The 14,436-nt window shown below is 54.5% G+C and overlaps 1 protein-coding gene across 33 annotated transcripts in view; it reads left to right on the top strand.

The window, feature by feature from the left end:
• The window catches only part of MCF2L (MCF.2 cell line derived transforming sequence like), a 204,822-nt gene that overhangs the window by 169,477 nt on the left and 20,909 nt on the right, over positions 1-14,436 (top strand). For all 33 annotated transcript variants that reach the window (XR_010115889.1, XM_055245320.2, XM_055245319.2 and 30 more), the window contains 10 exons: positions 2,840-2,956; positions 3,466-3,615; positions 4,541-4,665; positions 6,082-6,196; positions 10,435-10,554; positions 10,988-11,179; positions 11,920-12,111; positions 13,000-13,159; positions 14,039-14,112; positions 14,322-14,395. Coding sequence is in view for 32 of the 33 variants with exons in the window: in XM_055245320.2 (XP_055101295.2) it covers positions 2,840-2,956; positions 3,466-3,615; positions 4,541-4,665; positions 6,082-6,196; positions 10,435-10,554; positions 10,988-11,179; positions 11,920-12,111; positions 13,000-13,159; positions 14,039-14,112; positions 14,322-14,395 (1,319 nt within the window). In the remaining variant the exon portion in view is untranslated. The remainder of the gene's footprint in view (positions 1-2,839; positions 2,957-3,465; positions 3,616-4,540; positions 4,666-6,081; positions 6,197-10,434; positions 10,555-10,987; positions 11,180-11,919; positions 12,112-12,999; positions 13,160-14,038; positions 14,113-14,321; positions 14,396-14,436) is intronic.

Genomic DNA, 14,436 nt, shown 5'->3' with positions numbered 1-14,436 from the left:
CCCTTCTCTGACAGGGAAGAAAACTGGGCCTGGCCCCTGTGTACTGCCTCCTTTCCCCTCCCCTCCCCTCCCGTTCCCCTTCCCCTCCCCTTCCCCTCCCCTTCCCTCCCTCTCCCCCTCCTTTCCCTCCCCTCCCCTCCCCTCCCCCTCCTCCCTTCTCCTCCCCTCCCCTCCCCCTCCTCCCTTCTCCTCCCCTCCCCTCCTCCCCTCCCCCTCCTCCATCCTCCTCCCCTCCCCTCTTTTCCCCCTCCTCCTCCTCCTCCCCTTCCCCCTTCCTCTCCCCCTGCCCGAGACAGCCCTGGGGGCCACAAGGCCCCATCCACTCTGCCCACCCCCCTGCAGTCCACTCCGGGTGTCGCCCATGACCCTGGTGCCTGGCCTGGAGCAGTAACTGCAGGTGCAGGGCGGTCTGCATGGCACCTGTGGGGCTCTGTGCCATCGTGCTTTGGTGGCCCCAGAACCACCAGCTTCCAAGCCATTGGGAAGCTCTGTGCATGCACCGTTTTTTGTAGCCTTGGAGAAGCCTTAGTTTCTGAACAGTCCGTTCCCTAGAGACGACCAGCGACAAAACCATGCAGAGCAGGGACCCGTGGGCAGTGGGAGGCTCATGTCCGACAACAGGATGAGCTGGGCATTGTGTGTGCAGCTCAGCACCCCGCAGACAGCGCCTCTCTTGGTGGCGTGTGCAGCTCAGCACCCCGGAGACAGCACCTCTCTTGGTGGCGTGTGCAGCTCAGCACCCCGCAGACAGCTCCTGTCGTGGTGGCATGTGCAGCTCAGAGCTCCACAGACAGTGCCTCTCGTGGTGGCGTGTGCAGCTCAGGGCCCCGCCGACAGCACCTCTCGTGGTAGCGTGTGCGTGTTATGGCCCTTATGATAGAGATAACTCCGTGTGCCCTCCTTCCCTCCTGTTTGGCAGGCACTGCACACTAGCCATAGGCTTTGTGACCACAGACGTGTCACGGGAGCGAGACTGACCTCACGGGTCATCCATGCCACAGGCTCCCCTGCACAATGGCTGCACAGCAAGCTGTCAAAATGGGTTTCACAGAAATCACCAGCATCTTCAAACTCACAGCCCCACTTAGATAATTCTTGAAATTAGAGTGGACGATGTGAAGGATGCAGTTGTTGACACATGTGTGTCCGTGTTTCAGTGCTGTGTGCTGAACTCAGCTGTAGAAAGGAGACGTGAGGGAGAACAGTGGCCCCGGCACCTCTGCTGCCGTGACTGACTATCCAAACCCATGGATGGAGTGACCTCAAAAAGGGCAAGAGAAATGCAGAAAAATGAAGACAAGGCACGTGTAGAGGAGCTTATGCGGCCGTCGCAACCACAGGTTTCCCGCGTAACCGTAACCATGTGGGAACTGCCAGCCACTCTCCCCGTCCGGGCTCATGCTGCTGTGTTGATTTCAACTGGTGTCTACAATGACCACGGGGTATTTTCAGCAGGAACAGGGACAAACATGATCACCCTTCCCATCAGAGCACTGTTTGATGATGTTGCTGGAGGAGGTGTCAACGCCTATTGCATGTCCTTGGCCATCACAGGCCACGCTCATGTTGAGTTTTGTGCACCTCCGACAGCGCCATTTGCTGCTCACCGTGGCATGATGAGCTCAGGCACGACGTTCCCATTTACAAAGGAGGCAGCTGAGACACAGAGAGAGTGGGCGGCTGGCCTGCAGGCGAGTGGGACCCACATCCGGGTCCACACAAGTCCGAAGCCAGGCGCCCCGTCCGCACAGCCGCCCACAATGTCCAGGCGCCGCCATCCGCTCAGCCGCCCACGGTGTCCAGACACCCCTGTCCACACAGCCGCCCACGGCGTCCAGACACCCCTGTCCACACAGCCGCCCACGGTGTCCAGACACCCCTGTCCGCACAGCCGCCCACGGTGTCCAGACACCCCCGCCTGCACAGCCGCCCACAGCGTTCAGGCGCCCCTGTCCACACAGCCGCCCACCTTGTCCAGGGTTTGGATAAAATCTAGGCTTTGCTTTGCAAGCTGTCAGACGGGACCACAAAATGGGTGTCCTGAGGTTTAGGGTTAGGGGTTATTTGACACCATATCATGTATTATTAAATACTGTATCAGTCTGGAGTGGGGACTCTCAACTGGGGGTGATTTTGCCAGATAGTCACAGCAGCAGAGGTGCCGGGGCCACTGTTCTCCCTCATGTCTCCTTTCTACGGCTGAGTTCAGCACACAGCACTGAAAAACAGACACACACGTGTCGACAACTGCATCCTTCACATCATCCACTCTAATTTCAAGAATTATCTAAGCGGGGCTGTGAGTTTGGAGATGCTGGTGATTTCTGTGAAACCCATTTTGACAGCTTGCTGTGGAGCCATTGTGCAGGGGAGCCTGTGGCATGGATGACCCGTGAGGTCAGTCTCGCTCCCGTGACACGTCTGTGGTCACAAAGCCTATGGCTAGTGTGCAGTGCCTGCCAAACAGGAGGGAAGGAGGGCACACGGAGTTATCTCTATCATAAGGGCCATAACACGCACACGCCACCACGAGAGGCGCTGTCGGCAGAGCTCTGAGCTGCATCCCATCCGCACAGCCACCCACAGCGTCCAGGTGCCCCAATCTGTACAGCCACCCGCAGCATCCAGGTGCCCTCATCCACACAGTCTCCTGCAGTGTCCAGGTGCCCCAATCTGCACAGCCGCCCGCAGCATCCAGGTGCCCCCATCCACACAGCCACTCGCAGTGTCCAGGCAGACGTGGTCCTCTCTGTGCTGCTGGGTGTTCTGCTGATGGGGCAGCTCTTTTGGCAGCCAACAATAATCCCAGACACCACCACGCATTCCCTTTCTCCTCCAGGTCATAATGCTGAGCTCCGTACCAGACTTACACGGTTACATCGATAAGTCGCAGCTGACCGAGGACCTGGGCGGGACCCTGGACTACTGCCACTCCCGGTGGCTGTGCCAGCGCACGGTGAGCCACATTGGGGCCAGTGGGGCTGGCTGCTACCAGCTCGAGTACTTCCATAGAATTGCTCTTGCATTACAACGCGGCCGTTTCCAAAAACATGTTCACATTAACAGTCGTTTTCTTTCCCAAGAATGAGGAGATGGTCTCAGTGGACCTTAGTCATTGTAAAGAAGTAACATGAGTAATAAGTTTGGGAGTGGCTTTCTCTGGGCTTGGAGACCAAAAAAAAAACCCTTGCGTTGTGGTTTGCAGCACTCACTGCTCTCAACAGGGAGAGGCAGCGCAGGCACAGGCGACTCTAGGTGACGGGCACATGTGTACAGTGTGCCTGGTATGTTTCTGAAGAGGTCGAGGGGGGCAGGAGACTATGGGAGGGCGTTCACCCTCCTCGCATCAGCCGGTCTCGCCTGATGGGTCTGTGCAGGAACAGTTTCTGCCGGTGTCTGCTTTCAGGGCCGCAGGAGGTGGGTGCAGTGCACAAGGCATGCAATTGTGTTTTCTCTGTCCCCAAGGCCATCGAAAGTTTCGCCCTCATGGTGAAGCAGACGGCTCAGATGCTGCAGTCCTTTGGGACCGAGCTGGCCGAAACAGAGCTGCCCAATGACGTCCAGTCGACAAGCTCAGTGCTGTGTGCGCACACGGAGAAGAAGGACAAGGCGAAGGTACGTGGGGGGTGCTCCGGTTGGAAGCTGTAGGGGGCTCCGGTCAGTCGGAAGCTGCCGGGGATCTTCCGTCCCAGCGGGAGTTTGTGTCAGCAGCACGTAAGACCCAAGACGTCAGCAGGCTTGAGAAGCCTTTTGATGGCGATTAGCTCGGCAACCTCTCCGATGAGAACGGAATAAAAGGAGCATAAATGAACCCTGTAGATTGCCGGCTGTGGCTGCCGTTCTGGCGTTGGGTCAACCATTGGCCCTGGGCGGCCGTGGCTTCAGGAGTGGGACCAGGGGTGGCTCTCCTCTCGGGGCAATTTTGGCTGTCTGTGCGGGGAGCTCCCGAATACACATCTCTTGCTTCTGAGTGTGACCGAGACAGGATGTCTGTGCCGGTTTCTCATGCCGAGCAGGCGATGAAGTGGTGGTTAGAATTCCTGTTTGCAGAACACTCCCAGTGCTCACGTGTCCACAGCGCTTGCTGGAGCAAACGTATTCTGAGGAGCATGTGCTCCCTGCTCTGTTCTGCCCCTGGCCCACCGGCACGCTGCTGGCTTTGCAGCAATGGTGGCCCAGGGCCATGACCTGCTGGTGTGTCCCCAAGGACTGTGCCTCTGTGCTCACCGGGCCGCTCCGCTGTGAGGACGCTGAGGACCAGGAGCAGGCACCGTGAGAAAGCCTGGTCTCCAGTGACTCTTTCAACTAACCCGTTGCCCTGAGTGACCTGTAACGACAGCTCTGCCCCGGGGCACACAGGAGTGAGGAGTCCCCCACATCGGCCCACCTGCCCGCACGACCCCACAGAAGAGACTGGGAAGACTCGGGGGTCGGGGGTTGACCCCCTCCTCAGTCCCCGCCCCCTCAAGAGCAAGGCCCCACGAGGGCTGCACTGTGTGCCTGGATGGGGCCGGGGTGCGAGGCTGCGTTCTCTCCACAGGAGGATTTGAGGCTGGCACTGAAAGAGGGGCACAGTGTCCTGGAGAGCCTCGGGGAGCTGCAGGCTGAGGGCTCAGAGCCCGGTGTGAACCAGGACCAGCTTGACAACCAGGCCACCGTGCAGAGGTGAGGCCCGGCCGCCTTCCTGCCCTCATCCTGTCCCGGTCCAGGACAGGATCCTCTCAGGCACACAGCTTCTGAGAAAAAAAAAAAAGGCCACGGAAATAGCAAGCAGCGTGGCAGGCAACCCCACTCCTGGCCAGGGCCAGCACAGCAGCCAGCCTCCGAGCCTGTGTGGACCTGGCTCCTCCTGCTGAAATGCTTTTCTCCTGAACCCCACAGAAAGCCGCTGTTTGGGGGACAATTTCCTAGAGCAAAGGCCCTTTTGCAGGCACGAAGGAGGTGTTGGGGAAGCAGAGGCATTCCAAGCGGGGCTTCCACGGACAGGGAGAAAGCTTGGGGTTCTCCTCGCTGCAGCTAGTGTTTCTTACTTTCATTGTAAAAGGTGTGATTCTCATATTTCTCCCTTGGGCTTCCAGCTTTATAGCAGCACAGGGCAGGGCACTTGTGTGGTCGGCACGGTGCTCTAGGATGTCCAGAACTCCCTGAGCGCCCCCCTCACCCCCCAAGAACTCCCTGAGCCTCCCCCGTGCCATCCTCCCCAAGACTCCCCAAGCCCTCTCCTGTCCCATCTCGCTGGTGGGTGCTATCAGCCCTGCCTCCCAGCCGAGGAGCAGGGCCCGCACAGCTGGACAGCGGCTTGTCCGGCAGGGCCGTGTGGGGTGCACCCAGGCCTGGACCAAGCTGGTCCTTTTGACTCTCAGCTGCCTTTGACTCTCACGCAGCGTGGCCCACACCCTGAGCTGCCTTGTGTGCCAGGGACACGCCAGAGGCCCCGGGTACTCAAGGGCGCATCCTTGAGGGGCTCCTCGTAGATGGGGTGCTGTGACCCACGAGGCAGAGGTTGCAGCACAGCCCATGAGGGTGGGCCCTGCCCTGGCCTGTGTCAGGCACCTTGTCAGCTTCCCAAAGACTCAGTTTCCTCAACTGTAAAGTGAAGCTGATCCATCCACACGCCTGGCAGGGTGGGCATGGGGCTGACTGGGTGGTGCACAGCTGGAGTCCCAGCTACTCAGAGGCAGAGGTTGTAGTGAGCCGAGATTGCACCACTGCACCCAGCCCAGGTGATGGAGCCAGATCCTATCTCAAAAAATAAATTTTTAAAAAAGTTTTTAAATTTTTAAAAAATAAAAATGAAACGAACAAACTCAGTGGCTCAGCCTAGTCGCAGTGACCTAGAGGGAGAGAAGCAGGAAGAAGAGCACACAGCCCCTGATGCTTTCTCCAGGGCCTCCCTCCCGTGCTGACGGCCCTGAGTGCCCGCACCCACGGATCCCAGGTTTAGGTGCAGGGAGTGAGCGGAGGCAGGATCTCAGGAAGGCCCGGGGTGGAGATGAGCCTTGGGGTCACTCGAACACCCACTGCGCTCCACGTTGCGTGGGGTGCCGTGGGCCACATGGACGATCAACTCCTCTTTCCCAGGCTCCTGGCCCAGCTGAACGAAACCGAGGCTGCCTTCGATGAGTTCTGGGCAAAGCATCAGCAGAAACTGGAGCAGTGTCTGCAGCTCCGGCACTTTGAGCAGGGCTTCCGGGAGGTGAGTGGCCCTGGGTGGAGCCGGCAGCCACCCTGATGCCCACGGGGCCTCCTGTGCCTGTGCCCTGGTCCCAGTGCCAGGAGCTAAGCCGTGCCACCCAGTTGACTTTGGCTTAATGCAGAAAAGTCTCCACTTGCCAGGTGGAGCCTGTGAGATTAAGTCAGGCTGAGCCTTGAAATGCACAATTGATGACTGCGTCACTGTATAGGAAGGTGATTGAAAATCGGCTCACTGGGATGCGCTTACACTGCATTATTCGTAAAGTAGCAGGAAGCCTTTGCTCTCCCTTCATAGTCATTTGCATGCTCTTTTATTCAACATGCATGTAGGATGTGCCTGCTGTGTGCCAGACTGTAGGACGGTGTCACAGTCATGAGGTGCACAGCGACACGGCCAGTGCAGCCAGACCCAGACATCTCCCTCCTGCAGCCCTTCATGGACTCATGTTCCTCCCAGCCCGCCCCTCCTTAGCCCCCGGCAACCACTCATCTGTTTCCGTGGCTGTACTTTTGCCATTTCAAGAATGTGACATAAATGAATCCCACAGAATGTCACTTCTGGGATTGGTTTGTTTGCTCAGCACAGCTCTCTGCAGACCCCCAGGTGCCGGTGGCTCACTCATTGTGTTCCTCGGTGTGGACGGACCGCAGTTCTTTCAATCATTCACCTGTTGAAGGGTATCATTCCGGATTTGAGTATTACAGATAAAGCTGTTACAAACATTCATGTACTGATGTTGGTGTAAATGAAAGTTTTCATGTTGACTTAAATGCCCAGAATGTAATCGCAGGGTTATATAGCAGTTGCATGTTTCATTTAAGAAAGTGCCAAACGGTTCTCAGCGTATGAGAGACTAGTTGCTTCCCCTTTCCCCAGCACGTGGTGGTATAGTGATTCTTTATATTATGCTCACATCCTGATGTGCGTGCCATGGAATCTCACAGTGGTTTTCCATTGTGTTTCCCCAGTGTTGATGGTGCTAAACACCTTTCCACGTGCTTATTTGCCATTCCCATATCCTCTTTGGTAAAATGTCTTATTTCTGTTGCCCATTTTCTAACTGGATTACTTGGTTTTGTGCTTTTGTTTTATGGTTTTGTTACATTTTGAGAATTCCTTATATACTGCAGATACTAGTTCTTTGTCACATATGTGGTTTGCGAATATTTTCTCCTGGTCTGTAACTTGTCTTTTCATCCTCTTAACAGGGTTTTTCACGTAGCCAAAGCATTTAATTTTGATGAACTCCAATTTGTCAATTTCTCCTTTTAAGGATTATACTTTTGGTCCTAGATTCCAAGTATATTCCCCTAAGCCTTTTTCCCCCCAAATTTCATAGTTTTACATTGAAGTCTATGACCTAATTTGAGCTAATTTTTGTATAAGGTATGAGAATTAGATCATGATTTGTTTTACCTCTGGATGTCCAATTGCTATAGCGCTGTTTGTTGAAAAGGCCCTTTCTTCCACTGGATTTCCTCTCCACCGTTGTCAAAACTCTGGGCACATTTGTGTGGGTCTGTTCTGGAGACTCTCTATTCAATTACGTTTATCTGCATACCTGTTCCCCTGTCTGTACCACAAGGTCTTAATTACTGCAACTATATAATGTCTTGAAATCAAGTACACTCATTCTTCCCTCTGTTTTCTTTTTCAAAATTGTGTTAGCTTCTAGTTCTTTTGCATTTTCATGCCAATTTTAAAATTATCTTGTCTACATATATAAAAACAAATTTCCTGGGGTTTTCACAGGAGTTGTGTTAAACCTATATTTTAAGGAGAATCAATGTCTTTACTGTGTTGAGTCTTCTAATCAACAAACGTGGTATTCTCAACATTTGATTTCTTTCATCAGTGTCGAGTAGTTCTCAGCACACAAGTTCAGTACATATTTTGTTTGACTTACCTTTAATATTCCATTTTAAGAAGTCATCACAGTATTATATTTTTAATTTTGGCATTTATGTATTCATTGCTGCATATAGAAACACGATTGATTTTTGTATATTTATCTTGTCTCCTGCGACCTTGCTGAGCACATGTATTCGAGATGGTTTTTTGTGAAGTCCTTGAAATTTTCCATATAGACCATCATGTCATGTGCAAATAAGGAGAGTTTGATTTCTTCCTTTTTGAAGATATACCTTTTATTCTACCCCCCACCCCCAACACCCTGCCCCACCGTGTACTGCCCCAACTAGAGCTTCCACCATTTGATAAGAGTGGCGAGACTGGACATCTCTGCCCTGTCCCCAACCTTAGGAGGAAAGTGTTTAGTTTTTCACTATCAGGTGTAATGTTAGTTGTAGGATTGTTGTAGATGCTCAATAAAACTATCTGGGCCTAGAGATTTCTTTGGGAGACTTTTAAAATTATGAATTCAGTGTCCTTAATAGTTATGCAACTATTGAAACTATCTGTTTCACAATGAGATATAGTAATGTGTTTCTCAAGGCAATGTGTAGGTTGTTTATAGTATTTTTTTTGTCTTTTTGACGTCTGCAGGGTCTGTAGTGATATTCCTTGTTTCATTTCTGATATTTGTAATTCGCATCTTCTTTCTTTTTTTCTTTGTCAATCTAGATTGAGATGTATCACTCCTCATCTATCCAGAGAACTAGTTCTTTGTTTCATTAGTTTTCTCTGTTGTTTTCTGTTCTCAATTTAATTGATTTCTGGTCCTACCTTTATTATTTCTACAAATTGCTTTGGTGGGAACTTACATTCTTTATTTGAGACTATTCCTCTTTTCCAACATACATATTTAATAAGAACACTATAAATTTCCCTCTCATCACTGATTTAGCTGTGTTCCACCAATTTTGATGTATTTTCGTTTTCATTTAGCCCAGACTTTTTTTTTTTCCAATTTCCCTGGGAACTTCCTCTTTGACCCATCGATTATTTAAATGTATGTTGTTTGGCTTCCAGTGTTCAGAGATTTTCCTGTTGTCTTTCCATTCTTGATTTCAAGTTTGATTCATTGTGATCAGAGAACATACTCTGTATGATTTCAGTTCTTATAAATGTGTTGAGATTTGTTTTATGACCCAAGAATATGGTCTTTCTTGGTATATATTCCTCGCTTGAAAAGAATGTGTATTCTGCTATTGTTAGGTGAAGTTTTATAAATATCAGTTAGATCCCGTTGGTTGATGGTATTGAGTTCTATATCCGAGCTAGTTTCTGAGAGGTGGTGCATTATCCATAACTCAGTGGCTGTGCGTAACATGGAGGGAAGTCTCACACATCAGCTGTGCCAGATGCAGGGGGTTCAAGGATGGACAAGCATCCTGCCTTCCTGGCCTTTAACCCCAGGCCATCTGAACTACAACCCCCTTGGCACTGGGATGTCTGCGTACATACCCGTTCTCAGGATCATTTCCAATAACAAAAATTAAAAGCTTTTGTATTTAAAGGAATAAGTGGTTATATGTTTTAAAAATCAGGCCAGGCATGGTGGCTTATGCCTGTAATCCCAAGACGGGTGGATCACCTGTGGTCAGGAGTTCAAGACCAACCTGGCCAACATGGTGAAACCCCATCTCTACTAAAAATACAAAAATTAGCTGGGTGTGATGGCTGGCGCCTATAATCCCAGCTACTTGGGAGGCTGAGGCAGGAAAATCACTTGAACCAGAGAGGCAGAGGTTGCAGTGAGCCAAGATCATGCCATTGCACTCCAGCCTGGGCAACAAGAACAAAACTCTGTCTCAAAAAAAAAAAATTAAAAATTAAAAATCATTTCTATGACACCCGTCGTCTTCCTGCCAACGGCAGAAATCGTAGACATTAGAAGTTAGTAGCAAGCTAGAAGGGACTGAGTTACATAATTCTCCATGCCTAGGATCCAGTAGGAATGCTGACAATTCCAGCGTCCATATTGCTGCTGGCTTTCGGCTCCCAGGGCCCTTGTCCTTGCGTGATCTCATCTTCTCTTCATGCTGTTTTCAGGCGTGTGGTTGATAAACGGAGGCACACACAGGCCACAGAGAAACGAGTGTCCTGCCAGTGAGGTCACTGGTGGGTAGCGTCGACCCAGAGGCCCCACGGTCCCCGCTTGGTTGGTGACCACTCAGGGCCGACTTTGCACCTGTCTGACTGTGGTCCCTGCTTGATTGATGACCACGTGGCCTGACTTTGAGTTCTGTCATTTCCCTGATCTGGAGCGCTGGAGTGGGTTCTCTCTGTTCAGGTGAGGGAGACACCCCCCTGAGATGGGCCCTCCTCTGTTCCAGGTCAAAGCCATCTTGGACGCAGTGTCCCAGAAGATAGCAACCTTCACGGACATCGGCAACAGCCTGGCTCATGTGGAGCACCTGCTGAGGGACCTGGCCAGCTTCGAGGAGAAATCGGGCGTAAGGCAGGGTCCCGGCTGGGGCGGCGGGAGAGTGTGGGCAGCGTCATCAAGTGCTGCTCAGGAAGGTGCAGGAAGGGGCCTCCCGCCAACGGAGAACAGACCCCCACATCCCCCAGAGACGTCCACAGGGGGTGGGGGCTGCTGCCTGTACCCCTCCCTTCGCACACCTTCCCCACAGCATGTGGCCCTGCCCGGCCTCCTCTGGGTCAGGTCCCTGCAGACGGGCAATGCCTTTGCTGGGACCACCACAGCCCCCAGAAGCACTTGCCACAGAACAGCTTCGGGGATTAGGCAGCATCTCAGGCATCCACAGCAGTAAACAAAGAAAGCAACACACACGTGTGCCCTGGGGCACACATTCTGTACAGCGAGGCACCGTCTGCCTCGAACAGAAAGAGGCCTGAGCTGGTCCTCTGGGTGGCCGTCCACAGGTGGCCGTGGAGAGGGCCCAGGCCCTGTCTCTGGACGGCGAGCAGCTCATTGAGAACAAGCACTACGCCGTAGACTCCATCCGCCCCAAGTGCCAGGAGCTCAGACACCTCTGTGACCAGTTCTCTGCGGAGATCGCAAGGAGGAGGGGGCTGCTCAGCAAGTCCCTGGAGCTGCACCGCCGCCTGGAGACGGTAGGCCGAGCCGGAACCCACCCCACCCCACCTCAGCTGCGAAACCAGCCTCTTCCACATCCACCACTGGATGACCTTTGTCGTGGGGAGGGCAGCTCCTTGGCTGGAAAATGTCCTTGCACCCTTCCTTTCTGGTCTTGTTGGCCTAGCAGGTCTTTTTTTAGAATTCATTTGCCACAGTTTTATTTATTTTTATTTTTTTTGCTCACTGCAACCTCTGGTTCCTGGGCTCAAGGGATCCTCCCACCTCAGCCCCCAAGTAGCTGGGACTGTAGGTGCATGCCACCGTACCCAGCTAATTCTTGTATTTTGTGTGTGTGTGATAGAGATGGGGTCTCACTATGTTTCCCAGGCTGGTCTCGAACCCCTGGGCTCAGGTGATCCTCCCACCTTCACCTCTCAAAGTGCTGGGATTACAGGCGTGAGCCACCCTGCCCAGCCAATAATGATTTCTTTAAAAGATCCAGAAGCTTGAGGCCTGGTTGATCCTACTGCACTTTCCCTGCCTCTCCGGGCCCCGCCCTGGGTAATTCACTGGCCTTGTCCAGTACTGTGTCCCCTTGGGATTGGCCTTGTCCAGCACTGTGTCCCCTCGGGGTGCTTTGGACAGGGTGGCGGGAGCATGAGGAGTCGGTGGCCCGGGATCTGTCAGGAGGACACCCCGGCAGCGTGTGCCTGGACAGGGTGACATGCTCACCCTCTCACGGCATCCTGCCCTCGGCAATGCTCTGTGTTTCCAGTCCATGAAGTGGTGTGATGAAGGGATTTACCTACTGGCCTCACAACCTGTGGACAAGTGCCAGTCCCAGGACGGCGCAGAGGCTGCTCTCCAGGAAATCGAGAAGTTTTTGGAGACCGGTGCGGAAAATAAGATCCAGGAGCTCAACACGATTTACAAGGAATACGAATCCATCCTCAACCAAGATCTCATGGTAACGCTGACTCGGGCTCTCCATTTGCAGCTTGCTGTCCCGAGCAGTGAGGCAGTCCTCTGTGGGAAGTTTTAAAGAATCATTTAATGAATTATTTTTATTTATTTATTATTTTTTTTGAGAGGGAATCTCGCTCTTGTTGCCCGGGCTGGAGTGCAGTGGCACGATCTTGGCTCACTGCAATCTCCGCCTCCCAGGTTCAAGTGATTCTCCTGCCTCAGCCTCCTGAGTAGCTGGGATTACAGGCGTCCGCCACCACACCCAGCTAATTTTTGTATTTTTAGTAGAGACAGGGTTTCACCATGTTGGCCAGGCTGGTCTTGAACTCCTGACCTCAGGTGATCCACCCGCCTGGGCCTCCCAAAGTGCTGGAATGACAGGTGTAAGCCACCACACCTGGCTCATTTAATGAATTACTACCAAATAATGGGCATATGAGAGAAACACACAGTTGGGAGATCCAGCTGAATTTTCCTTTCAACACAGAAATTATTTCCACGCCAAGCCTGCGAGGTGGCCATCCCGCCTCCGCTGGCGGACTTTGTGGCGTGGGCATGTTCTTCAGGAAGGGCCTGGCCCTGGGACCTGGTGATGCCCTTGAGACCAGGCTCCTCCTGAGCCTTCCACATGCCTGGGGAAGGCCGCAGGCCCCTCCTTCGCATGGAGCTGCCCTTTCCCGAGGCCGGGGCCCCATCCCGTGGGTGGACTGCATCCCCCTCTCCGTCCGTGGTGGCCAGGGCTGGACGCAGCCGTGCTGCGCTGACAGACCCCGCATGGATAACATTTAAAGCGGGGTTGGGCGTGCCCTGGCACGTTCTGCACCTGACCGTGTATTTTTAATGATGACGCCAACACGTGCAAGGCGTCTTACTGAGCATGTGGTTTCAGGAGCACGTGCGAAAGGTCTTCCAGAAGCAGGCGAGCATGGAGGAGGTGTTCCACCGCAGGCAGGCCAGCCTGAGGAAGCTGGCAGCCAGGCAGACGCGGCCCGTGCAGCCGGTGGCCCCCAGACCCGAGGCACTGGCAAAGTCGCCCTGCCCCTCCCCAGGTCTGTGTGGCCGCCCCGTGCCCCAGGTGCTGTGGGACCCTCGGGGGAGCTCCGGGCGTTGAGAGCTTGGCACATCTGAGGCAGCCACCTGCGAAAACTGTCTCCACACGCCTCCTCCCCTTCCACCTCCGGGCCCCAGTTCAGGGCCTGAGGGCCGGTTCCCGCCACCCCTCGCCCATGTTTATAAACGGAGTTTTGTCAGGACCCGGCCACGCACATCCTGTGGGCATTGTTGTGGCTGCTTTTCCACGAGGCTGGCAGGGTTCAGTGGTCTCAGTGAAACCCACGTGGCCCAAAACTGAAAGCGGGGAGCTCCCACAGGGGAACCACCTCCGGCTTTCCCAGCTCCAGCCTCCGTCCCAGCTCTGCAGTCCGTCCTTTGCCGGTGCTGTCACCAAACAACATTCCGCACACACGGCCCAGACCCTGGGCGCCCGGAGCCCTGAAGAGCCTCAGTGCGGCCTGCATCGCTGGTCCGGAACCCGCCCCCTGTGCCGAGCCGGGCGCCGCGCCATTTCCCAGAGACTTCCCTGCCACCTCCATGTCTCCAAACGAACCCTCTTCCCAGCCTTCCTGGTTTCTCACACACGAACCCACCAGGGGCCCCGCGGGCCAGGCTCTTGCCTTCCTGCGCTGGCTCCCAGGCGACCTTATTTTCTGCCTGTTGGGAGCTGTCCCAGGTCGGAGCCCACAGGCGCTGTGGGAACATGGGGTGACTCAGGGCAGTGAGGCCCCATGGTCCCCCCATTCCCACACCACCACCTGTGGCCTCAGAGGCCGAGTCCTGCCCTCTCCTCGGGGCCTTTTCCCGCTGGGCGCACGTCCCCTCTCCAGAGGGTCGGAGGGGACCTCAGGCCCCGCTCCCCTTCTTCCCAACAGGCATTCGGCGAGGCTCTGAGAACTCCAGCTCCGAGGGCGGCGCGCTCCGGAGAGGGCCCTACCGGAGGGCCAAGGTGAGGCTTGCCCACGACAGCCCCGCCGTCCACACCCGCCTCCTCGGTTCACGCCGGGCCCCCTCAGGCACTGCCCAGCTCCCTGGCCAGCCCTCCATCATGGGGACTCCGCCCTGTCCCCATACGGGAACCTGTGGGCTCTGGCCTTGAGAGTTGGCCCTTGAGGCTCCGTCCCCGCGTTTCAGACCTGACGCTGTTCTTCTCCCCAGAGTGAGATGAGTGAGAGCCGGCAGGGCCGCGGCTCAGCGGGGGAGGAGGAGGAGAGCCTGGCCATCCTGCGCAGGTGGGTGCGCTGCCCTTCTGTCCTCACGGGGCCCCCTGACC

This window comes from Symphalangus syndactylus, chromosome 15 (assembly GCF_028878055.3).
Source record: "Symphalangus syndactylus isolate Jambi chromosome 15, NHGRI_mSymSyn1-v2.1_pri, whole genome shotgun sequence".
Classification (NCBI taxonomy): domain Eukaryota; kingdom Metazoa; phylum Chordata; class Mammalia; order Primates; family Hylobatidae; genus Symphalangus; species Symphalangus syndactylus.
The sequence above is the reverse complement of the archived record's forward strand: the minus strand, read 5'-3'. Positions and strand labels throughout refer to the sequence as shown.